This window comes from Phacochoerus africanus, chromosome 1 (genome assembly GCF_016906955.1).
Source record: "Phacochoerus africanus isolate WHEZ1 chromosome 1, ROS_Pafr_v1, whole genome shotgun sequence".
Classification (NCBI taxonomy): domain Eukaryota; kingdom Metazoa; phylum Chordata; class Mammalia; order Artiodactyla; family Suidae; genus Phacochoerus; species Phacochoerus africanus.
In genome coordinates this window covers 172,865,470-172,892,094 of record NC_062544.1, presented here as the reverse complement: position 1 = coordinate 172,892,094, position 26,625 = coordinate 172,865,470, and the positions used below count along the sequence as shown (strand labels likewise).

The 26,625-nt window shown below is 34.0% G+C and overlaps 1 protein-coding gene across 27 annotated transcripts in view; it reads right to left on the bottom strand.

Moving 5' to 3' along the window:
- The window catches only part of MBNL1 (muscleblind like splicing regulator 1), a 205,897-nt gene that overhangs the window by 112,681 nt on the left and 66,591 nt on the right, over window positions 1–26,625 (bottom strand). For 6 of the 27 annotated variants that reach the window (XM_047784970.1, XM_047784961.1, XM_047785017.1 and 3 more), the window contains exon 2: window positions 4,113–4,232. The exons of 20 other annotated variants lie outside the window; for them this stretch is intronic. In XM_047784970.1, coding sequence (XP_047640926.1) covers window positions 4,113–4,118 — 6 coding nt within the window. In that variant the 5' untranslated portion in view covers window positions 4,119–4,232. Of the gene's footprint in view, window positions 1–676; window positions 1,236–4,112; window positions 4,233–26,625 lie in introns of all 27 variants that reach the window. One more of the 27 variants, XM_047784991.1, reaches the window with a different exon arrangement.

The following is a 26,625-nucleotide window of genomic DNA, read 5'->3' as shown; positions in this document are numbered from 1 at the left end:
CAAGCAGCCATGAAGGATCCCAAGATCTCGATGGATCCAAATAAAATAGAAGGAATGAAGAATCGGAAAGTAAGGATCCAGTGTGAGATGATAGGCCAATAGAGACAGAAAGGTTCCCAATCACTACTTGCTCTCCTTTTCCTGCCCCTATTCGACCCTTCTTCAGCTTTACCTATGTATTAGATAGGAAAAGGATATAAGAAAGAAGTAGAATAAGTGTAAGTCGGTGAGAAGGGAAAAAAGTATAGGAAAGAAGAAGAAGAGGAAGGAAGAAGAAGGAAGGAAGGAAGGAAGGAAGGAGGAAGGAAGAAAGAAAAGAAAAGGAGAAGGAAAGGAAGGAAGGAAGGAAAGAAAAAAGAAAAAAGGATAGGAAGGAAAGGAAGGAAGGAAGAAAGAAAGAAAGAAAGGAAGAAAGAAAGAAAGAAAGAAAGAAAGGAAGAAAAGAAAGAAAAAGAAAAAAATATATTTTAAAAACCTATTCAGTGCCAAGTTTTAAATAAAATCAAATAAAAACATGAATATCACACCAGATTCCTTAAAAAAGTGTTTTATTTTGATTCTATTATCAGATACAGAGTTGCCTAAGGATACTCCAGTTATGGAGTCTACATTAAAATTAATAGCTGTAGGTTTTTATAGCTTCTAGAACAGCTGCCTAGAGAAATCAGAATCTTACCTTTACATATCTTCTGAAGAGGTTTCTTGGTGCTTTGAAAACTCCTGAGGTCTATGTCAAGCAGCCATTCTCTTGCTCCCAGGGTCTCAGGGGCCTGGAGAAATCCCAACACCTGCTGCTACCACTGAGTGTCGAGGCTAGGAAAGCTTCAGGGTTTTGACAGCAGGATTGCTGAGCCACAGCCAAAGCTTGGGAAGCCTTAACAACTGAAAGCAAGTGTAGAGGGCAACGTGGTACCCAGCACAAGGCTCAATTGTAGCAGCAGGGGGAGGAATATCCCCACCCTCACAAGGGTTTAGAGGCAGCCATCAGGGAACCCAAGGGCCCGCCAATGGACAGAGCCAAGGAAGTGGAGACATGACCACACAGCACAAGACCCTAAGGGAACAAGGGAATGGGAACAACTAGCACAGAGCTCAGGTAGCGCTTGAAAAGAATCACCAAAACTCCCCGACAGAACACAAGCAATGGCAAAGTGCAACAAAATACATGGAGATAGGCCATTCTAGCGTCCTTAGAGAGCCAAAAACACAGTTGAGGGGGATATGGAGCTTTAGTTCTAGAAAGAAAAGTAAGGAAGACACATTATAGTATTCCTACTGGATCTGAGGTTACATACCCAACAAATGGCATAAAATTCCTAAACCCTATCATTATAACATTTACATTAAGATAAGGAAATTTACAAATAGGAAAAGTCCAGTGTGGATCCACAAGGCAGCAGAGATTAAAAGGCAAAGTTACCCATTATGGGAGAAGAAAAGTAAAAGACAGAGGGGAGATTAAAAAGTTTATTTTTAAACAAAAAAATAATAATTAAAACTGCTTTTTAAATAAACACGTTTCATCAAATACATCCTTTTCATTTATGATCAGATAAGGGAGACTGAAGCAATTCAATGAGATATGAGAAGAACCTGAAGAAAGAAAGTGATGAAGAGTGTTCAGAGATGAGCAGAGGGAGAGATGGAAAAAAAGCGGCGGGGGGGGGGGAGAGGAAGAAGAAAGGAAAATGAGATAAATTTAGTAGGTTTTAATGTATCGTCAGATAACTACTCACTAAGATTCTCCTAAATCTGGGCTTCACAATGTTCTCTATTCCATGGAGAAGCTTACAGCTTGTTAACCACTATTCACAGCTCTTCAACTGCTCATAAACCCTCAGGAACTCATCTTAAGGAGCCAACTGAATATTAAATGTTAAACAGCTACAAGAGACAGACCCTAAGATAATTTTGCTTTAATGAGCTGGATAAAATCAAGCCAGAGACTAAATATAAACTTTGACAGAACTTTAATAATCCCTAATATGTATCAAAATTAAAATACTCAGGCTCATTTAGGAACTGTCATTTTTTTTCAAGACTAGAAGCAAATTAACCATGCATAATATTTTATACTTGTTTTAGAATTTAATGAAAAGAAACCCTACTGCCTAACAGCAGTTCTGTGTGCGTAATTTTTGATCAAGTATTGCTGACTCTGGGTATACGTACAGATGTCTGTGTGTGTATACACACACATATATAAATGTTAATAACATGTACAATAAAAGCAGCTCTTGCTTGAGCAAACTCTCTTATGTCCAGTAGTCACTAAGGCCAGATATTTTTATAAAATGAAATAACCTTTATACTACAAAATAATAAGTACTGCCCAAGGAGCTGGACTTTTAAATCTGAGAGAACTAAGATTTTATAAGTAAAGAGAACAAGGAATCTGAATTTCCTTTTTAAAATACTTTTATTGTATAAACAGTATCTAAGTGTAGATGTTGGTTTAAACTAAAACTTAATTTTTCAAAATATAATCATGTCAGTATGATAGGTTTGCTTGCATAAGGAAGGAGTGAGTGAGCCCCTTTGATAGAAACTAAATGGAAGCTGACTTTTTTTGAAAATGCAGTGTCTGACTTGAAAAAATTTTTAATTAAATTACAGGTTTTTTTTTTCCGACCTATGTTCTCAATCCCACTCATGAAAATCTGTTTCAACAATCTAAACAAGAAAAACTAAAACATACAAACAAAAAAATGTGGAAGAGAAGATAAGGAACTGAATTAATGCTGCCAATGTGAAATGGTAGAGTCCACTCAATTAGAAAGCACTTCAGATTCCATGAGGTATCAGGACTACATTCAGCGAAAAGAGAAAAATCAGTGCTGGGCTTTTAAAAAATAAATACTATATTGCCACTAAAGTATCTTGCTAAAATAGTAAGATTAGATCATCTAAACCAGTTCATCACAAAGGAAGAAATTTTTGACAAAGGTGCTTACAACTGTAACCAGGCACCTAGTTAACCTGGCAACACAGTAGGTACTCAACACATATTTACTGCCTCAATGATGGTACCACATGTGAAAAGGCACTTCTCAGAAAGCATGGGGGGCAGCAGTTATAGTCAAGTAGAGTCGATAAAAATTAAAGGTAAATAGGTGTTTTCTCACTTGGCTTGTCAGAGCTTTTATTATGCTACTGTAAATTCCTAAACTTGACTGTCAACCTTTTTGGGGAAATGCCTATTAATCATAGATTTATTATTTAAGAAAAATTTCATCTACACCTCAATGGAAAACTTAATATTCCCGCATCCTCCAATCTGTTAATGAAAGACATAGGTAAACTATTAATCAGCACATGTCCATATCTGTTATATGGTGTAAGAGATATATCTCATAGTGGGCTTATCAGAAATGGCCTCTGATTTGAGGAAAGGAAATTTTAGGGTGAGAAAATAGGGTGAGCTATTTAGAAACATCTCATTCAAAGTATTAATTTTACCAATAAAGAAACTTGCTTAAGGAAACTACCTTGTGTTGGTAGATAAATACATTAGCAAAGAAGTTTCTTTATTGCTAATGTCAAAGACTAATCCTGCACAACTATTCTGACTGATATAACCAATATCTTACTAATTTGCTTTCCTAATTATCTTGAACCAAAAATAATATTCCTGGCAAGAATTATGTATATTAAATAATGTCTTTATTAAAAATTCTACACTTTATTGTGGTGAAAAGAGAAGGGGCTCATTTAGAATTGAAAGGAAAGAAAAACCACTGTTTCATATACCAGAAAGTCATTTTTTTTTTAAATCACTGTTGATCAAGTGGAAAAACAAGAGTGAAGGTTAACTAGTGCCTGAGGAATTACATGGGAAACTATACTCCATATCCTAAAGTATCTAACAAGTTTCAGGACTGGTACCTTCAAGTAGCTAAGCTGGAAATAAATATGAACTTTATTTACAAACATATGTAGCATCACGGATTAGGTCACTAGTGTTAAGCCCATGATTCCTCTTGAAAACAATGTTCTGATATTCAGATTATTAGGCTGCATTTTCCCATGGATACCACCTCAGTCCTGGAGAGAGTAGGTCTATCCAAAAGGTATTTTAGTAAACTGGCTCCCCAGTTGCCTTATTCACTCACCAGCATCCATTAGCCAACTCCATGCTTTATCTTCAATAGATAAGATACGGCTTCTTCTTGCCATGGTGCCATGAAAAGGATCCAGAAGGTTCCCCTTAAACAACATTTCCTGCGTGACTGCTGCAGCACCAAGAGTAAAGGATATGCCAGGTCAGCCACTTTTCCTTCCCAGCAATATTAGCAGCAGCAGCAGCAGCAGAAGCTGGAGCAGACCGTTTAGACCCAACTCCTTGCAGGATGCTAGCCAAAGCATTCTTGTTGATTCTACACCTAGACAGTTTTGCCCATATGTTTGCACGTTCCCCACAGAATGTCAAAACAGGTGTTTTCCTGTGATCATGCTTAAAAATCTGCTCCCCAAACAAGGAGATAAATATATTATTACTATGAAATTCTAAGTTTCTATTTCCACAGAAAACATATTTTTAAAATTTATCATTAGGAAGCCTTGATGAATCCTTTTAAAATTTTCATTCACCTTTTCCACTCCTAAGAAGCAGGTAGATGCCTAAAATTTCACGTTAATGACAAATAGGATGTTACCATATGAAGTAAATGCCATTGTGTAATTTTGGTCATTTCTTTCATAATGTCCTATCTGCCTCCCTGGCACAGAATCATGTTTTACAAATGCTAATATTTTCATAATCTTTACAACACTCCCAACAGATGGGGAAATATCAGGTCTTGTGAACTTTATTTTACAGAAGAAGCAACGTCTTTCATTCCCATTTTGATGTTATTGATGAGTTGCTTTTCTTCTCAGTGGTGTTCAACATAACTAGTGGTTAGAATATGGCTGGACAATAGAGTTAAGAAGGTAATATCACTTACAAAGCATTTACTTTACTTAACAGATTTATCCAGAGCTCAAATCCTATAGATTAAAAAAAAGCATCTAGAGTATTTTTAATAGTCCAACAAAGGATAAGTGAAAAACATTATTTTCCTAATAGTTAAATACCATATACTTATTAGAAAATAATTATAAGCACCAAGGCTTGTGTTCTCTGCACAGTAGAAAATAACAACTCTCATTAGCAAAACTGAAATCCAACATACACAGATTCTGAGTATGTTGCCCGTGTATTAATATTTCAGATGTTCACTTCATCATCAAAGTAAAAATCAGAATAGTAAACACATATTACATACTCAAGATGTGCCAGACACTCAGCACTTTACATGTGCTATTCCATTTAATCTTCACAGCAACTGCAGATCAGGTATCATTACTGCCCCATTTTGCAAACAAGAAAACTGAGGCTCAGTCAAGTTATGTCACATCTGTAAGTAAGGTCACAGAGCTCAGAAGTGATCTGAACCCAGGTTACACAGTTACAGACCTGAAGCTCTTAAACATGTTGTTAAAACTGCAGCATCAGTTCTGGTTTTCATTTATTTGTGTAGTGCAAGTTTACCTAAACAACTAATATGTACACGGTACTTCTGGTGTGCCCTAAAATCCCCTAAGTCCTTTCCATGTATTAATTTCTTTAAGATTCAAAACAACCCAGTGATATAATAAACATGCTCCTATTTAGCAGGTAAGAATGTGAAGGAAATTGCCAAAGGTCATACAGTTACTAAGCAGCAAATGTAAACATTGGATCCAGAGAATGCAGCTCCCAAAATTGTGGGTGTCTGTGCACTGATTGTATATTAGACTCTTAAAGAAAGGGAAAAAGAAATGAAAGGTCTGGCCAGAATGCTGGAAGGAGGAGGATCTGCTATCCCTGGCTTTTTTTTTCAAAAATGTAGTAAAATACATGAGTTTATGTAATACACAATTCTATCATTGATGATTCTATCATCGAGGAGTTAATAATTATCTTACGTGACTCTTAGATTTTAAAAAGTCAAGGACATATTCAGCTTTCACATTTTTTTCCAGTGTATCATATCCTCAGAGGCACTCACAGGACACTAACATCATCATCATCATAGTGTCAGTGGGTTTGGGGGGAGTTACCACTGCTGATGGCCATATTTATATTTTAGTCCCATCATTGGCAAATAAATGTAATTATGTGCAGGGTTAAGACAATAATTATGAGCTTACAGGAAGCTTCAGCAATCCAAGGTTCATCCCTTGAGATACCAGATGAAACCAACCTTGGACCAATATACTACCTTGAATATTCATCAGCTGAAATGACCTTCCTTGTATTAGCTCTTGAGGGTTAAGAAAACCATCTAGGGAATGTGAGACAGCACAGATCAAGCACCTAGGGCCCCAGAATACGTCTGAGAACCAGCGAAGAATATTGAGACCAACCTATTTCCTTAATTTGGCAGCAAGCCTAACTCTATGGATGAATTTTGGCCAGCTTTAGATTTTTGACTTTAACCTGATATAAATTATTGCAAGAATCCATGAAAACTTCAGAGAGAAAATACAGTTATGGTAAAGGTGTCTACCCTCTGTCAAAATTCAGCCACCAGCTGTAAGAAACGCAGCCACTTGGTGGCAATTTGCGGGGAGAAATTTACACGCCCATGTGGCATAACTTGAAGTGATGTATTAGAGTCTATTTACTCTCAATTATTTTTACAATCAAAAGTTTCCAAAGAAGGAAGCTGACAATTCTTAACCCAATTTTTAGACAACTATCTTCTCTGCAGAATTCCTTGGATAGTGGTATTACATACTGTACCCACAAAATCTGACTTATTCTTTGGCTGACAAGAAGATTTAAATTTATCTCAGTTTCCAACATGAACATGGAATTAACACAAAAGTTATTCAAAATTTTTCAAAAACACATTCTGGCATCTTTTGGGTGAGAAAAACAAAGTAACTCTATAGGCTTTTACATAAAACAAAGCATAACAAATGATTTTATGACCTTGGCACTACTAAGTGATAGACTAGGAAGATCACGACTCATTTATGCAGTCATTCAAATTTTATAACAATATATATGTATATATATTCTGACTGACTTATCTTGCAGTTACAGTTCTCACTTCTTGCTGCTAATGACACTGCACTAAAACCAGAAATGTTTCTGATCATTTTAACTCCCTTTACTTTTAGAAATATATCAACGAGTAGAAATTATGTCTGTAGAAGAATAAATTAACAGTTTCTTATTCATCAACTCCTACTGGGTCAACTCTTTTTTATTAAATTCCTTGAACTTGGCTTTATCTGCAAAGAAATACATTAATAATCATCAATTCTAGCTTTGTACACAGATCAAAGCAGGAGAAGTTGCAGTGAGCTCCCCGGCTTCTTCTGGGAACTGAACCAATTGGTTCAGCTACCAACTGTAACCAATCCTTAACTAAGTCAGCTAGATATGAACTGGTGACCTAAAAGTGAAAAGTTCTAATTATCCACTACAAGTTTTTGAGTAACCGCATCCTCACAACTTTATGCTTTAAACAAACCAAATGCTGGCCAAAGAAATTCTATGAGTATGACTTAGTATTCTAAACCAGGAAAAGGAAGGACTTTCAGTGTTTGAGATAAGGTTTGTTTTCTGTAGTTTGGAAAATAAACATTTCCTATGCAGTTATGCCTGAGAGGCAGTGTGTATGTGGTGTGTGTGTGTGTGTGTAGAAAGAGTGTCTACGTTTGTGTGGGTAAGGGTGGAGAGAGGGAAGAGAGAAAGAGAGAAGAAAGGGAAAAAGAACTTCTCAGCAGTGTTTATGCAAACTGGTTATTTTGTGCTGGAATGAGAATTCATCTCAGTAAGTATGTGCACATGAGCATGAGAGTACTACAATTAACCATAAAATCAACAGAAAATGCTTAACCTGACTGCATATCACATTTCTATTAATTCAATGATACGGAATGATATGTCCTATATAGTTGTATAATAGTAGTCTGGGGCCTCTAAATTAGATAATTTAATATCTTCATTTCAATATACATAAGCCATTAAATAATAATAACATATTTTTTTCTGGATAGAAGAATAAGCAAGTTTTGTCCTGATGTCCTGCTTAAACAACCATACAGACACCTACTTTCTTTAAAATATATTTTATGTGATTTATTGTTTACTGTATTTACTAAGGAATGGCCAACAGAAGCAATGGTTTTATATGTGTCAAGTGTGGCTACATATGTAACAAATCATGACATTTTAAGTATCTAGGCATTAGTAAGAGCTTTGACTGCAACTGTCACAATTTCCACGTGTTAATTGGTTAGCTGGAAATGCATCATACAAGCTTTTATTTAATATCTGGATAAAATATTATAAATTAAAAAAATAAAATGCTACCTCCATGTATATGTCTACCAGTTCATTTAATCCTCATTACACAACTCTGAAGCAGGTATTTTGTTATTCCCCTTTGGCAAATGAGAATGCTCAGGAAGGTTAGTAAATGAATCTGGCAAAATCCATGAATGCCCCTAATACCTTGGGGAGAAGCTAAAGATTAATGGGATTTCAGCAACGTACATACATACACACACCTGTGATGTTTACTTTCTTATTTTCTGTTACAGTGTCTGGTTATATCTAAATTTCATATGATATGAAGAGAGTTAAAATTTATATTTTTGAGAATTTATAGAAATAGTTCTTAAAGTATTTGGAGATTGCTACTCCTACTGTCAGATAGGTAAATATAAAAGTGAAAAATATTTCAAATCAAATAGTGTATATATTTTAAAAGGTCCAAAACACTCTTATTTTACTGAACACTTGAAAACAGTACAATTTCGTTTGTTTTAAAAGAAATCCATTTTCTTTTATGCACTTTGGCACTACTGGCTGACCTAAGCCAAGTCAGCTCAGTTAAGGAGTAAACATCATTCCTTTAATTTTACAGGGTTCTCTTAATCCTTAACAGAAAAATTTCCCCATTTTTGTTTTTGTTTGTTGTTAATATAAACATTATATGTTGTAATTAAATGCAACCAGTACTATTTCTTTCTTTAAAGCCCAGTTTCACCCTTAACTGAGCTCCTATCTGTCTGTTAGCACTGGTACTTCCAGTTCCACCTTCCTGTTTAAAATATTTCTTCCCCCACTCCCCACCTCTTTTTTTTTCCTTCCAGAAATGACTAATCTTCCTGTTATTCTACTCTGTCAATTTTTCCCCTGGTATTCTTTTCATGTTGCATAACATTTACTTTTTAACCAGCTCCTCTTATAATTTTACTACTGTATTCCTGAGGCTAGCCTTCCATTTTCAACAGATTAAAAGAGTCAATATTTATGAATGACCATACTTCCTTCTCAACTTTTGTGCTACTCAGATTAAGCTATTTCCTCGAGTCAAAAATGCAACTATTCTTTCAATTGTCATAATATAAATATCAATTTTGATCTTCAAAGAAATTCAGCTTAATTCTCATAGTTACCAGATACCACAATTAAAGGGCTTAGTTTTTTTGCCTCCTTTCAAATTTCCTGATAAGGTACTAGCAAAGGAAACCTAATACCACTTCCTCTAAAAATCTCTTACTTGCCAATAGCTAACATGTTAGCATAGACTTACAAGCAGAATGTAAAATTTTTCTATCTTTCTGATTTTCAATTGCAAAAAGTACTTTTAATTATAAGCCAAGAATCTGCCCAAGAATCTGTCTTCTATGCTAATCTAAAATAATCATAACAGCTATCTTACACTATCTGAACATGAATAAAATAGAATTTCTGTTCTAGAGGAAACATCTGAGAAGAGTTTTAGAATTACAACGATTATTTAAATAACATAACCTAAAATATACAACATTAGTATCACCTGTCTAACAAAGCTATATAAATCATAACAGATATACAAAACACATTTTTCTGGTGAAGTCAACATTTATTCACATTCACTATCTCACAGTCACAGAATCCCTTAGAGAAAGGGGTGTCTTACTAGTCCCATTTACACTGACTATTCATACAAGATGATGTTCACAAAGCTTTAGAAATTATACATTTTCTAAAATCCAAAACACCTTTAAAAATCCTGACAAAACACATTTTAATTATAGGAGAAAAATACATCCATAAAATGTCACCCTCAGTTCCTAAAAATATAAGTCAAATAAAGTTTAAGTATTTGCTTATGTTAAAATAGCCCAGGATCTTATCATTTACTTTTGTCTTGGGGAGGTCCCCATTATTCCCTCTCTTGCCTTTCCAAATAATGAAAAGTAAAACTTCTTCATTTATCATATACAGTGCCCTATATGAGGACATTTCATTTCCTTTGAGTTAGCAGTAACTACTTAACTTTTAAATCTCTTCACTGTCCCTATCGAAGACACGAGGGCCCAGGGTCTATAAAATCAGCTTAGTATTTGTTAAGATACATAAAACAACAAGTAATATAGTAAGCAAAATCAAATACATATACATTTTTTATCACATCATATTATGAGCAGAAACAAACTCAAACTACATATTCTATGAAAAAGCATAGCTAGTGCCTATCTATATTCCTAGTTGCTAGCACAGTGCTTACTATATATATATCATATATACATATATGATCAATAAATACCTTCTGAGTGAATAGATTCAATTATATAGAGGTACATACAAAAAAGAAAGGAAAGAGGACTTCCTGGTACCATGGGGTGTAATGTTACCAAAATGCATTAATCAAAAAAAAATCAAGAAAACTATTTCCTCAAGGGAAATGTTGTAAAAATCTATTAGAATACTTTGAACATATCTATAACTATATTTAGATCTTAGATTAGAGGTTAGTATCTGGTTCTAAAAATTGATAAATAAAAAATCCTGCATCTTCTCCATATTTTTGCTATAAACTGTACCGTAGAGTTGCCAATTAGATACTAAGGAAAAGTTTTTTATAGGAAAATTCCCAGTAATAAATACAGGAAGAATAGTATAATTAAAAGTCACTGTTTTGCAATCCCTACCAAAATCATGGAGCTGTGAAATGATCAACAATGGAGTGAAACCACTGTATCCAATTCTGATGGAGAATTTACAAGGGCTGGGACAGGTCCACCTGAACTCACAGACAGTTTCAGCATCATTAAATGTGGAGACAAATGAAATTTTACCCTCCTGATATGATGCACCTGGAAGTATCATGTGATATTCTCACCAAATAATGATATTTACTATTTTAAGTAGCATTAAAACCGAACTCAAGTCTAGCTCTAATGTCTAGCCTACAGAAAATAAGAGTGATGAAGGAACAAGCTAAATGATACTACAGAGAAGCAATTAGCTCAATTCAGCATCTCAAATATTCTGCAGGACAATGACCTGATTTTTTTCACAAATAAAGGCACAGAGGGAAAAAGGAGAAGAAATAATCATACATTAAAGGAATCTTAAAAGACATAAAATCCAAATGGATGCTGTTGAGATGTTCATCTGAGCAATCTTACTTAGATGTTCATTTGAAAAACCTACCTATAAAAAGATATTGCTGTGACAATTAGGAAAAGCTGAACATAAAGTGGGTATGAAGTGATATGATGAAATTATCATCAATATTGATATATTTGTAAATAGCTAATTTAAAATTGTATTTAAAGTTTAAAATAGTTCTTAATACATAAAGTTGATACCTACATATAAGTAAACTGATAGGATGTCTGAGATTTGTTTTAAAATACATCGGGGATAAAAGGTATGTGAAAGGTGATACAAGAAACAAGATAGACAAAATATGCAATGACACATACATGGACTCCTGCATACAAAATGCTGATTGATACATATGCAGAAGTTGTTACAATTTTTCTACAATTTTGTATATGTTTAAAAATTACCATAATACTATCATAGATTATCATAATAAAATTTTTAATGCTACCCCGAAAAATAGAGTAAGTTACTCTCTGGGAGAATAACCAAACTTTCTCTTATATTTCTACCCGGAGTCACAAAACCTGGCAACAGTTGATTTATATTTGAAATTAAGGAGTCTAATGATAAGCTAGGCTTTGCACCTAAGAAGCCTAATGACACGGTAGGCTTTGCTTCCTAAAATCGGATGTGGCTGATTTAACTCCATTTCGATCTGTGAATATAAATATCTGATTCTGAAACAGGGAAGTAACTGACTTTTCCTACTTCAAGGTCAATAAATTATAAACTTAATTTGTATCTATACACCATTATTAAAATGCTTTCTTTTTTTTTTCTTTCTCTCTCTTTTCTTTTTTTTTTTTTTTTTTTGGTCTTTTTAGGGCCATACCCATGGCATATGGAGGTTCCCAGGCTAGGGGTTGAATCGGAGCTGTAGCCACTAGCCTACACCACAGCCACAGCAACACAGGATCCAAGCCACATCTGCCACCTACACCACAGCTCATGGCAACGCCAGATCCTTAACCCAGTGAGCAAAGTCAGGGATCGAACCTGAGTCCTCATGGATGCTAGTCAGATTTGTTTCCACTGAGCCATGACAGGAACTCCTAAAATGCTTTCTTATTCACCTTCATGTCACATGGGTATATATATTACCTCTCCAACCAAGTAATAAGCTCTTTATTAGCAAAGTCTCCATCTTACTCCTTTGACCAATAACCATTCAGTATCTTTTTCTACAGGGTCTACTATGTGGCAAATATTTCACTAAACAGAAAGAACACAAAGGTGAAATCATAGGCCATGCACTCAAATCCAGAAAGGGAGAGGGGTACAAAATTATGATTCCTGTGTTAATACATTTATAGAAATATGAATTGGGTGCATAGAGAAAAAAGGAGGCAGGACAATAGCATGGCCAGGGCTGGGATGAGGAGAAGCTTCCTAGAGGAGGTAATGTCTAAACTAAATCTAAATATGAACAAGTTTCCAAAAATCACATAGGGAGAAAAAAGTTCTAAGCAGAAAGACAGAAAAAAGAGGACATTGGGTTGAAACAGCAAATGAGAAGGTCTTTACCAGAGGGCACAATGGCTAATATTCAATGTCAGAGGCACTGGGTCTCAGTCAATGATCACTGGACTCAGCAAAATGCTAAGTACTTAGGAAGGGATCAATAAATACCTATTAATTAAAGTACACGGAGATAAATGATGACACTATTTGAGTGCTCACTGTACATCAGGCATTTTGCTAATATCCTGAGATAAGCATATTTCTTATTAAACCCCACATCAACTCCAAGGTAGGTAGTATTATTACCCTCATTTTACAGATTGGGACACTGGGGCACAGAAAGGCTAAATATAGCTTGCACAGTACTCAGTTGGAAGGTGGTTCAGAAAGAAAACATGTGGAAATAAATAAAACAGCCTAAAAAAAATATCTAGACATAAAATTCTACATGGCTATTCCATATGGTCAAACAATGTTTTTAAAAAAGAAACAATTCTGTAAACAGTAAGAGCTGCTAAGTGTTTAATAAGTGGCTCTCTGGAAAGGAAGGACCCTGAGTTGTACGTAGCATTTGCCAATTTCCACAGGGTAAATCCTCCCACCATAACCATCTCAACCTGCCCATATGATGTCGTCTAACCTGGAGTTGGGAAGAGGTCTGATGTGAGCCAGCTCCAGCACACACTCAAGCCACAGAGGTAGAGAGTTACATTACTAGACTAATCAGATGACCAGGAGATAATTAATAAACCAAAGAAAAGGTTCTATCGCTAGCTTTGTTGTTTATAGGACTCTGTATATAAGCAACAGTCAATTTCTATTTGAAATTAGTGACTCCTAAGGAGTATAATGAAATACATAAAAGGCAATGAGGATGAACAAGTAATTCATAAATATTTCTCAAGGAAACATATATTTTATATGAATGACAGAGTTAAACGAAAAGTATTTTTTATGTGATTAATGATCAGTGATTAGTAAGTGAATCCCTGCTAAACTACTCTTCTCTCAGGGAGCACACAAGAAGATTTATTTCCAACTAGAGAAGTGGGAAAATTAAAACACAGTTAAAAAAAATTATTAGATTTGGGTCAGCAAGTCATTGCAACTAAAAGGAGGGGGGTTATTTTTGCATACCTTGTGCTTTACAAACCACCCTGCCATATAAAAGGAGTTGAATGATACTGATCAGAAGGAAGAAGGAAAAAAGTAATCAGAGATCTAGATCTAGATAGATCTTATCTATATTTGAAGGATATACAGATATGTGTATAAAAGGGAGTTCAAATGTTAAAAACATTCCTTTAAGTTATCAATTAACAACAGCATTGAATGAATAACCATAGCTAGATGAATTTTATATTTGTATAAAATGGAGTTAGAATTATTAATATTAATATATCAATCCTATTTTCTTACAAAGTTTGTCACTTAAGAAGTGTCTAATACAAAAAAGTATCTAGGTAAATTATAAACAAAATATAATTTCCACACAGAATGCAAATATAATGTTAAAGAAAAACAGCAGGTGCTTTGCCAACATAAAGCAAAACAGAAAAACTCTACACAAATTTGTTTAGAGGTCTAGCAACCTTAAACCAATACGTCCCCATTTTTGGCATGTGGCATGTTACCAAATCTGGCTTCTAGGAACCTGCAGCCTATCTCTTAGTTAACTAAACAGAATGCTGGCTTAAAAAGACTCCATAGAAAAAAAATGCAATTCATTAGCACTATCTTTTGTTTATTACATACATGTGCAAGACAAAAGCAAATGATGCTTCTAAGCCTTGTTAGAGTCTTTACATGTTGCCTTTCGATGTTCTTCTTGTCTCAATAACAGGTCCCAGGCATCTTTTATTGGGTCAATTTAACTATTGATTTCTACTCATAATGCTTATCAATGGCAGAAAAATGTCACTTTTTCAGTCCACTGCCTTAGGGAAGAGAAATTCACAGAATAAATGATTAGAAATGAAAAAAATCAATCACTGTTACCTACTATATAAAATAAGACCAACACCAATTTTGTTACTTAACTAAATTGACTTTTTTTTTCAGGCCAGTTATCAGCCTGTGCTGAGACAACAGGTATATATCTTTATCTTTATGATACCACAATTAGTTGAGAAGTGAAAATCCAAGTCAACTGACTTATTGTTTACAATGCTATTTTCAATTTTTTGAATGAAAGAGATCTCTCAAAGAGGTGATTATGTCTATTTTTAATAACATATATGTTCTAGTTTACAACTGTAATGACTATAATTAGGATAATTACTTTTTATAAATCTCAAGAGTAGAGGCAAGAAAGATTATGGCATGGATCAGGAGCTACTAGATCAGCTGGTATTGCACATTTCATCCCATTTTGAAGTCAATACAAATAAAGTAATATTTATTGGGAGCATACCATGTGTCTGGCCCATGGGTAGGACTGAAGATCCTAATGACTAAGGCACAGTCTGATTTCAAAAACTTCCAAACAGAGAATGTGGAGATAAAAACCTAACTACGATGGTCTATCTACACTAGAAGTATGACGGAGTTCTAACATATTTCTCCTGCCACCACATTTTTATGCTGTAAAATAACCTAGTAAGTAGTGTACATGTTTTCATATTTTTGTATGATAGTAACATCATCTGGATTATTGCAATCATATCTAAAACAAGAATGAATAGGCTTTCAGTTAGGAATTAAGAGGCTGCCTTAGGTGATAACTGATATATACAGATTAAAAAAAAAAAAAAACTCAAGATAAAACAAATATCACCATCTCTTCCAGTTAGTTTAAAAGGAAATCGGACTATGTGTGCTTTTGAAATTAACACCCTACTGTGTGTGCTATACAAATAGGAAGCAAAACTTGAAATATGTAAATAGAGAATTACTGATTTAAAAAACTTCTTAAAATTTTGGTGATGAAGCATGGCAAACCAGACTCAATGGGCTATCTCTTGAGCATTTTAATTACTTCCTAGGTTACAAGATTAGAAAGTTAGACTAGCTTCATAACCATCAATAAAGGTGTCCTCTTTAGAGCACTGTGTGAAGAGGCTCACTGATGAGGACAGTTAACATTGCTTCATGGCCAAGGAAGATAACTCTATAGAGCCCAATCACTTTAAGGTTATTTTCAAGGTCTTACCTTCTCTAAAAGCACATTTTGCAGAAAAGCATGCCAAATCTAAAATAATGGGTCAGCAGAACTTATTCCCCAAGTAGACAAAATTTACAAATTGTGAAACTCCTTGAAGAGGGCCAGTAAGTCTCAAGAAGTAACATATCTTACTGTTCAAGTGGAAACTGTAGCATTTGTTATCAGCTACATAATTACCCCACTCTAACCCTTAATGAGCCTGAAGTACTAAATTTTTAATCCCTACTGATGATTCTCTTCAAAGTGGATAAATGTAGGTTTCTTCTCAATCAAACACTTAATTGCTAGGACTACTGGCATCAACACATAATCTGGATCATTTTTGACTCTCTAGAACTTTTCAGTTCTTTTTAAAATAGCTTGTGTCAAATAGCTCTTAAAACAGTTGTTAGAGGGAGGAAACAATGAGCAAGCTGACAAGTGGTAGGACCCAAGCATTTATACCTTCTGGAAGCTTGGCCTCTATTAACCTGCTTCGGGTTGAAGATTTGTAACACTGTAAAGTTTTCACACTTGAAAGACAAAATTTTTTTTCACCCCTAAAATTAGAGTGTGGGGAAATTTATCATGTATCTTTGCTACCGTTATTGGTTCTATAATAAAAACAACAGAAGCTATAAGTGCAGGCTGGATCCCAGAATGTTCTCCTCACAATGAACACCAACACTAATCAATGGTCTTCTCAATATTCTCCTTAGAGTGCAGGGGCAGGGGGCGGGGGGAGAAAAAAAGAAAAACAACACATGGATGATGTTGCTATCCTGCTAACACTGCTTCTCCCCCTGAAATCTGTGAAGAATAAATACTATCCTACGTAAGGGTGATATTTTCCCAACAAAGCACTCTTACTAACAGAGAGTTAATACTGTTACAAAAACAACTGTGTATTGTGGCGCTGCCCCAACTAATTATCATTCCCCTCTGAGACACAGGCTGTCTATACAACCACTGTTATCAGGAAGCCTGACCAGGTCTCTACGTGCTGCCTGCACAAGATAACATACAAAACATGGCATGCGTGAAAATAAAGGCCTGTTCGAGAGATTTACATCAATAGTACATAAATAGACCGTTATAGTGCCAGAGTAATTTAACTGGATGAGTCCTCCTATAAATTAAGGGTGCTGGATTCCTTAGAGAAATACTTTATGAATAGTTCTATGTCACTATCCAACAAAGGTTCCATTACATGGGGGAAAAAATTCTCTAACGAATTTAAACGCATATAAAATCTGGTCACAATTACCAGTCATGGTCAGGACGAAACACTGCTTTCAATTCACATCAAAACATACATAGAGAAGTGATTAATATAAGTTTCCCATCCTTAAGGAGCTTATAAACTAGTGGGGAAAAGAAACACTGAAAAATGAACTATAAAATCAGGTATAATGTGATACATAAAATAGTAGGAAGATGTAAAGAAGAAAAGTTATTCATGAAGTATGTCTCATCTGATAATCACTGCATAATGAAGGCTTCTTATGAGTAAGAGCACAGAGAGAACTGAACAACTCATCTGTCAACTGTAACTGAGGCTTGACTATAGATGCAAGAATTCAGCAAGAAAAAAAAAATCATTCTGAAAAAATTAATTGGTTATTGGCTCTATACAATGTAAAACACTGGATAGTATATATTTTATTATAATTTTAAATTGTGTACTTTACATCCTTACATTGGTAAATTTTATTATAAACAGGTGTAATTTTGGGGGGGGAGCTTGCTATTAAATAACAAAAATGTTATAAACTGCTAGTAATCAAGGCATCGAACAGTCAAGAAAGTTATACACTGTAGTAGCAGTGACGAGCACTGACTCTACCTTAATTCACAGTAGTTATAATCAACTAGGTGTGTCATAATGCTATTTTCCTAAATTGAAGACAGCATATTTCAGTTTTTGCTATGATCTACTGGCCAGTCATATGTAAGTGTCCTGGTGATTTCAGGACCTTCGTGACTATGACTAAGCTCTAACCTCACCAGTGGCTCTTCAGTTTCCTAATATGTAAAGAAAATGGGTTGCATGACATCATTTCTAAAGATTCTTCTAACAGCAATCTCAAGAATCTATAGATCACTGGAGTTCAATATTGAAAATGATAAAGGGAAAAAGAAACTCTAAATATCATGCAAAACTTCTGAACGTAATTACATGAACAATCTTTTAAAGTGCAAAGAATAAACAAAAATTAAATTTAGGCAAGAAAAAAAAGTCAGGTTTTTCAAGGAAAAACCTAGCACCTGAAGTTTTCATTCTTAAAATTTTTTATAAATCACTCAGTGATTTGCCTCTACAAGTGTTACTCTGGTAAAAACTTAACCTAAGTAGAACCACAGATGAATCTCAATTTTCTTTCGAGTTACTGAAAAAATGCTAGAAACACTTACAAGACTACAAATACAAATAAGGTTAGTAGGTTATATTCTCAATTTTAAATATTAACCTGATACTTAAAAATCATAAAAATTAGGGGGTACTTACCTAGCCAGGATATTACAGTTTGAAGGCTATCATCTGTGAATGACCGTAGAGTATCTTTCTTTTTTTTTTTATCTGTATTGATTTTATTTCTATTCTTCAAAATGACATAATAGCTAGTCATGACTTAGAAATGAGATTTGCAGCCTCTCCTTCCAAAGATCTATGTGGTAATGATAAACCCAGTGGTTGGAATTCATCAAGCTCACACTGAGCACTGTCACTGGGGGAAAAGTTGCTTATGGACAATGCATTTTTTCAACCACCTGGAATAGAATCTGTAAATCCACAAACTAATGATTTTCCATCGATCAAGTCCTATTTTCATTCAAATGCAGTTAGAAATACATAGTACAACTTGATAAACCTAAAACATTTTCTCTTTACATTTATGATGATGCAGTTTTATATGCGCTACTGGAATTTAAAAAAAAAAAAAGTACAAAAAATAGAATGCCCAAAGTTCTGCCAAGGTTGGATTAAAGTGTATAATGGTATTAAATAATTTCATGTTGAGTTTCAAGACAACATTCATTAAACAACTGGACATGTATGAAGAAGTATCCTTTTAAGGAATTCTGTCATAAGATAAACACGTTGTAGTGATCAAATCACTTTCAGAATGCTTGCAATCTGAGATTTCATTTTTCTTCCAATGGTGACCTGTTTTTCTCTACAACAGTTACTAAGAAAAATATTTTTCAGCTAGTCATAAGAATGACTTCCTTAGAAGCCTTTTCCTTTGTACTATTAAACAGTCTGGAAAATTGCTTGCTTGACTCATTCATGCTGTCAAAATATACTAGAGGCTAAGGCTGACCATCAATTTTCCCTGTTTCCTAGAACAACACATACAATTTATGCATGAAGTTCTAAAGAAACAGCATTTGGAGTTTTAGGATCACTTTCATGTACTGGAAGCTACCCAGGCTAGTCTATTCATTTGTTATGCCTGAGGACTACTGCTTATGCCCCAAAAGTTTCCTTCATTTAAATTCAAGATCAATTAGAAATTCAAAGAGAAGATACTAGAATTATTTGGAGATTATCTGCAGTTACTTGGAGATAGTGAGAAGAAATAAAGTATCTGAAAATATGAAATTATTTACAAAAATTAAATAATTATGAGGTCGACCAGGTCATCACGGGGGCTCCATATCTGTTGATATACAGTATCAAGAATCAACACTTACTCTTTTACCAACTGGCCATTTTATTATAATTAATAGAGGAGATACAGCAGAATGGAAGATACGTAGCAAAATGGAAACCTGCTAATTGCAATCCATATATATCAGGGGTTTTTTTTTTGGGGGGGGGGACAGAAGTCATAAGGAGTGTCATTTAGAGAGAAAAAAATATTTTTGGATCAGAAAGCTGGTGGAGACATTACTGAGAATGACTCTACCTTCTAACAATGAATAAGAAATTAAGTAGGTGAGAAGCCTATTTCATTTTTTAACTCATGTTTTCATATTTATTCACAGTGCTAATCAGAAAGCAAATCCAGCTCTATATGAGAGTCTGGAGCATGTGAAGATTTCCAGATGGTTTTATCCTTGGGAGACAAACACATCTACATGGATTGAAAAGCTGTGGCAAAAATACTACATTCCCTGAACCTTGCAGCAGTATTACAAGAGTGGTTAAACCAAGAGCATACAGCTTTTTAAAAAATGTATCTGACCATGTTTTTTGGTTTAGAGAGTCCAACTACATATGTCTAGGTAGTGGGGCAAGTGGTAGGGGTGGGGAAAGAAAACCCTTTCCAGGCCTTTTTTGCTTTGTATAGAAAGCCTGGAAAAGTACCTGAGATGCTATCGGGCACAAAGCAGGCATAACATGTAAGCAGTTGACTCACATGGAATTAAGTGGATCCTACTGTTAGTATGATTGGTCACTAAGCCAGGGGAAGGTTTGAGTCTAGCAGGTATTTGCAGCAAAGTGTTCCAACTGGCACCGTCTCTTATATACTCTCTATTTTAGTGCTGAGCTTTTACATTTCTACTGTTAAAGTTCTGAATTGGCAGGTCTTTCAAAGCCAAGTTTTGATAGACATTTGAAAAAAGCCAGTCATAATTGTTTAAGTTCCCTCATTTTTCAAAAACCATATGCTAGACAAATAAACCAGAAGTGGCAAAAGCTTCTAGATCAAAAAGCCCTGGAACCTATCAACATAGGGAGAAAGTAGTCCTCCTTTAAACATCCTGAAGCAAACACATTTTGAAAAAGTAAACACACTTAAACTTTGATGCCATAACAAGACTAGGAAGGATTAATAAGGAGAGCCTTTATTAACATGAAAGTTATTATCATTATCAGTTTTTAAATATTTTTTCCGATCTAATATTTTCATAACTGTGTGTGTGTGAGAGAGAGAGAGAGGGAGAGAGAAACAGAGAGAGAGAAGACATACAAGTACATGCTCACTGACTGTTGATGTTATCTGTAGAAACTTGTCTGTTGGAAAACACTTCTTTAACTTTGATTTGGCTCCTACCTTGGAGCTGATGGGAATAAAAACTTTTCCATGGATTAGAGCCAACTGAGCTGCTACAACAAAAGGTAACATTCATTAGATGACTATGGTACCATGATCTCATTCTGAAGTTTATTTTTTTTTTTTTACGTTAAGTATGTTTTCTGAAGTTTGGAAAATTCAAATAATGTCAAAGAAAATAAGTAAATATCAGCCTTGCCTTAAATGTTATTGTTCACATGGAAAAAAATAATTTTAGCTAAGAAAAAGCATGAAACAAAATACTAGATGCAAAGAAATCATTAGATTTCTAGCTTAATCATGTACCCTAATATTCTATCTCTGCAACATTCCCCAAAATGTGAGCACCTACAGACACATGCCTAGCCTACTTGTTACTTCTATGTATATCCAATAATATGTGGTTTCAATACGAAACCATTATTTAAAAGAAGTAACTTTTTCTCAATAAAACATGAGCATCTAGGGTGTTAGCACCTTTGATTTTTAAAAGAAATACTGGGTGTATTGGGGGAATCCCAGCTTTTACACATCTGCTAACTAAATATCAATTGACCATTTAATGCCAGGAAGGACTTCCTGCACAATTTTTGGCATCTTCCAAAACACTGAAGACAAATTTTATGTTCCCTGCCCTCAGAGGTCCTCCTGTACTTTCTTCTAATTGTTTCACAACATGTTAAAAGTCTAAATAGACAACTCAATTAAACAGGCTACAAGCATCTCCTTCAATCATATTTGATCCTCTTTCAAATCAAGTAATGCAATTAACTCATTGCCACAAACTAAATCAATACACAGAATAGAATGAGCAATAATCAATAGCCTTAACAAGAAGGCAGTGGCATGGCTCAATAAATCAAACAGTAAGTGCACAACTCATATTTGGAATTAAAATATAACAAAATTTATACACAACTGCAAAGGAAAACCCAGAGCTAACCATAGGAAACTATTAGGCTATATTAGTGCTGAAAACACAATAAAATCAGGAAGCTGGGGTATTTTTTCCCTACTTGCTGCAAAAAGTATATACTCTCATTTCTAACCAAAATCAAACATCTCAAACTGTAAATTAGGCCAGCATCTTTAAATATCTTGGAGCAAAATGACCATTTTACTGGACTAGAATTGGATACCTATCAATTCTGAGTTACAGTGAAGGGGGGGGAGCATTGATAAATGGAATACCTTAGATTTAGATGCTCCTTTACACATTTGAGGAAATAAGTGGTAGCTATCTGACCAGCTAAGATTATACAATTTAAAAAGAACAAAGCAGGGATAGTGCAAATCATGAAAAAACAGACTTTAATACTGAACCTTCTACACTTTGCAGGGACTTTACTGAATAAACATCACTTTTATTTTTTAAAAAAGTCTTAGGTGAGTTTTGCAGTAAGAAATTTACATAAATAATACAGCATTTTATATATCAAATGTGAATTATTTATTTTAGACCAACACAGAGCTAAAGAGGCATTTGTTTTAAATGAAATTAAATTTGGAACAGATGGTTACAACCACTTTTCCATTCATGGATAACTGCATTTATGAAATGGATTTTCAGGCATAGAGAATGATATAAATACTGACTTATTAATATTACCTCAATGAGCTTAAAGTCAAGTGGTACACATGATAAAGGTTAAGAAGTGCTTTCTCTTGATAAGGGATAAATAAATAATCTACCATGTGATAACACAGATAAAAGTCATTTAAAAATTTTTCAATCCAATAATGGATAAATATTTGTAGTACAATATGAAAAATGATATGACATTTCTTCTGACATAAAGAAAGTTCCTCTCTTAAAGGGAAGATAACTTAGACTGAATTCCAGCATTCAGTCAGGAATGCCACCAGCAGCTACTAGGTAGGGAACACTTACAAGGAGAAAGATGCACATGGAATGACCTTCCTTACAAATCTTCAAAGCAGGTATCATTAGTCTCCTTTTATAAAGGAGGAAACTGAGACTTGGGGAGGCAAAGTGATTGGCACAAAGTCATCAGGAAATGACTGAGGGAATCAAATTCAGATCCAGCTGCATTCATGGTTTTGGCTTTTAAACAGCTTTTATTCTTTGCCATGAAAAGTTTTTACTTACACATTTTTGCATTTGGCTTTTTGCAATTATTCTGCAGATGACGCTTTGATGAAAAGATCCACGGTAGAATGTGACTAAGGGAAAAAACCATCAGTGGTCACATTCTCATTACTCCTGGCACCAATATTTATTTGTTGTAAAATAATACTTATTGTAAATTTCATCCCAAGGGACAGAGCATAGAGGTCAATCTAGATACTCAGAAAACACCAAAAAACAAAACAAAACAAAACAAAAAAACCTTGGAACTAAAACTAAAGCAAACTAAAGAAGAAAATGCCCAAAGAAATGAAATCAAAGGACAAGGAATACTGCTTCTGTTTCCCTATGATCAATTTGGTTCTGAATAAAAAGTAAGTTTGACTTATACACCAGGTCTGAATTTAGATATTAAAGACAATTTTGTTAAAAATATTTCTAACTGGTTATTTTACTAAACTGAGATATTCAAGAAAATGGCCAAAAGGCATTCAGTTTTTAATCATTTAAGGAAAGGATCCTTATAATACTAACTACTGATGTCAAAGGTGTTCTTTTTCCTTTTGTCCAAGCTATCACTCATCCAAAAGAAGTGCTCTGAGAGAATAATTATGTATTTCTTATAGAGCGTTTAAAATTACACAACAAACACAATATTTGAGATATATCTCTTAGCAGTCCAGAATTATAATTTAAACTGATATTTACTGAATATCCAGTAAGCCCAGGAATTTGGGATTTCTTAAGTCCATGTTTCTTCTGGAGCAAATATGCTCTTTTTGCCACATCATGAACAAAAGGCAAATAGTGATCCTTGTATTTAAATAGTTATTTTTTTCTTACATTAACATGCTTCATCATAAGTAACTAGACATATTTCCCAATGCTATGCAGTACAGTAGGAAAAAATTAATGTATTGGGGAAATTTAAAAAAAATAAAAATAAATAAAAAGAAGTAAATGATCTAAAGTTATTCTTATTTCAATTATAAATAATGAAAAAGTCTTAAAAACAATGTTGTAAACTATTTTAAAAATAAGGTATTCATCTGAAAAAAAATTCCTCTTACTGGATCTAGATATTTCAGCATTATTAATATAATAAGTAATATATAAACATAGAAAGAAGTAAATTAACTACTAAAATTTTATTCCTAGCTAATTTTATTTAAAGTTAGCATAAATACCTAAGTATAACATACAATAGGCAGGCAAATAAATCACTGTCAAAGAGATAGATGAATGGCTTAATCTAGATTTTAATTTCACACAGTGCAACTTACAAAAGCCTAGAAAAGTTAAAATGCAGTTTTTTGTTTTTTCCAATATTATGATAAATGCCCAGGAAAACTCATAAAATATGAAGAAATTTATCTCAGCCACTTACAAAATAATGTCCATGGTTTCATGCATTAGAAAGATAGCAATACTTCCTTAAATAAGAAATGATATTCTATTTTATGCAAAAAAACCTCATAAGAATAATTATGTAATGAAAACCTCCTTATCTATTGCCCTCTACTTCACTTCCAAGCTTTATCTTGGAATTCTGAAATTCTCATTTGTTTTTTTCCCAGAACAGCCTATTATTCTGGTTTTCTATAACTGTTGGGTCTGGCATTACTTTCAAAATTCTTCCTAAGTTTTAGATTCTCTGTTTTATCAAACTTTCAGTTAAAATTCAGCATAAATTTCCAATTTTAAATTTAAAAAATCTTACTAGTAATATTCGGGGATGGTTTTCTGAATTAAGAAAAACTGATCATGTTTTAAAAAGTACAGTTGTCTTAAATTCAGGCTAATTACAGTGACTCAACAAATACCTGCTTAAGTATGTCTGTCACTCTAATATGTAGACTCACTAATAATTAACAGTACTTTTTTTAATGCATAAGATCACTATGCAGTGCTTCGTAACATTGTCAGCTTAAACAGGTTAAACTCAGAGGAAGGCTGAAAGCACGGGCTCTGAAGACAGGCTGCCTGTGCTGAATCCCAGCTCCACTGCTTCCTGATGGTGCAAACTTGTATAGGTTACTTAATCATTTTGAGCCTCATCATTTTATATATTCAATAAATAATGATCAAATCAGGGGAGGAAAATTAACCACTTCTACATGTGTTAACTAAAAATCAATCAGATTCAGATTTATCTTGATAAATTATGGAATATGGGGATGGGCCCGGTATCAATCTCTTACCATGTAAACCCATTCTACAAATACAAGCACACAGTTTCTCTAGCAGCACATATAATCAGAGTTGAGATTCATCTGCTCTTCCCACACTGACTACATAATGATTTCCAATGTTTTTCTCAACAAGCCTCTCAGACAGTGGACATTTAATGCCTACTTACATTTTACATGTGCAAATTTGCATTCTACTGGGACATTTTAATATTAAAGAATAGAACAGTTAAATTATGTTTTATTATCTATGACCATTCAATGTATTTCTCAGAAGCTAGAAAGCTTATAGTAACCATCAGTCTATCAACACCCCAAAAGGCTCTGTATGTTATTCAGCCATTGCCTATTGCAATGTCTGGCACATAGCAGGATAATAAATGATAAAAAGAGGAGGAAGAATGGATTAGGGACCTTTAACTGAGATGCAGAAGTGGCAAATACTTTGATTTCCTATTTATTTAAATTCCTAAACCTTCATTATAAAAATATATTTCTGGTAAAAATCTCTCCTCCAGCATTATTCATTTTTAGTGGGAAATACAGAAGCCAAGAGTAGCTAATAAACGATTTTTTAAAATAGTAATAAAATTTTTGCATTTCTCCTTATGCATACTTAACCCACTGTAGGTATGTTACATGTTAAGCTACTATATGCTAATCACAGTTTAAAGGTTTTAGGGGAGCTACTTAAATAGATTCTACTACACAAAAATTTGCAATCTAGATGACTCTTCCTCAAGGTGGACATGACTCTTTATCTGAGTTTAGGATGAGTTTGCTTTTATTTTGGGAGTTTCTTTTAATATACTGGGTTTCCTTATGTGTACATTTGTTTTCAATTTATTACTGTGCTATGATTCATGAAAGGCAGTATCTGGCAGTAAAACTTCGTAATAGTGAAAAAAATTTAATAAATAAAATCATGATGATAATCTTTTCTCATGGCTAGATTTAGATTTCATTAGTTTCCACTTAGCCATGAAGAGATATGAGATAATGTGAAGAAAGATAGTTCATCCAGAACATAGATCTTTCTTAACAGGATTCTTTATATAAATAATGAATTCTTTAGTTCTTTCTTTCTTCATGGTTCATTTCTCAGTTGCCTCCCTTAAAGGAGAATTGTTTTATGAAAAGCAATGTCGTCTACCAAAGAGGAATCTTATTTTGGGCATGATAAATTTGGCTCTGTTTTTCTCTAAAACCTTCTTTTTTTTTTTTTTTTTTTTACTTGGCCCATTTGGTAAGCTAACACTGTTTAGTTATAAAAGCTTCCTGGGATTGGAAGATGTTACTAGACTTATTTT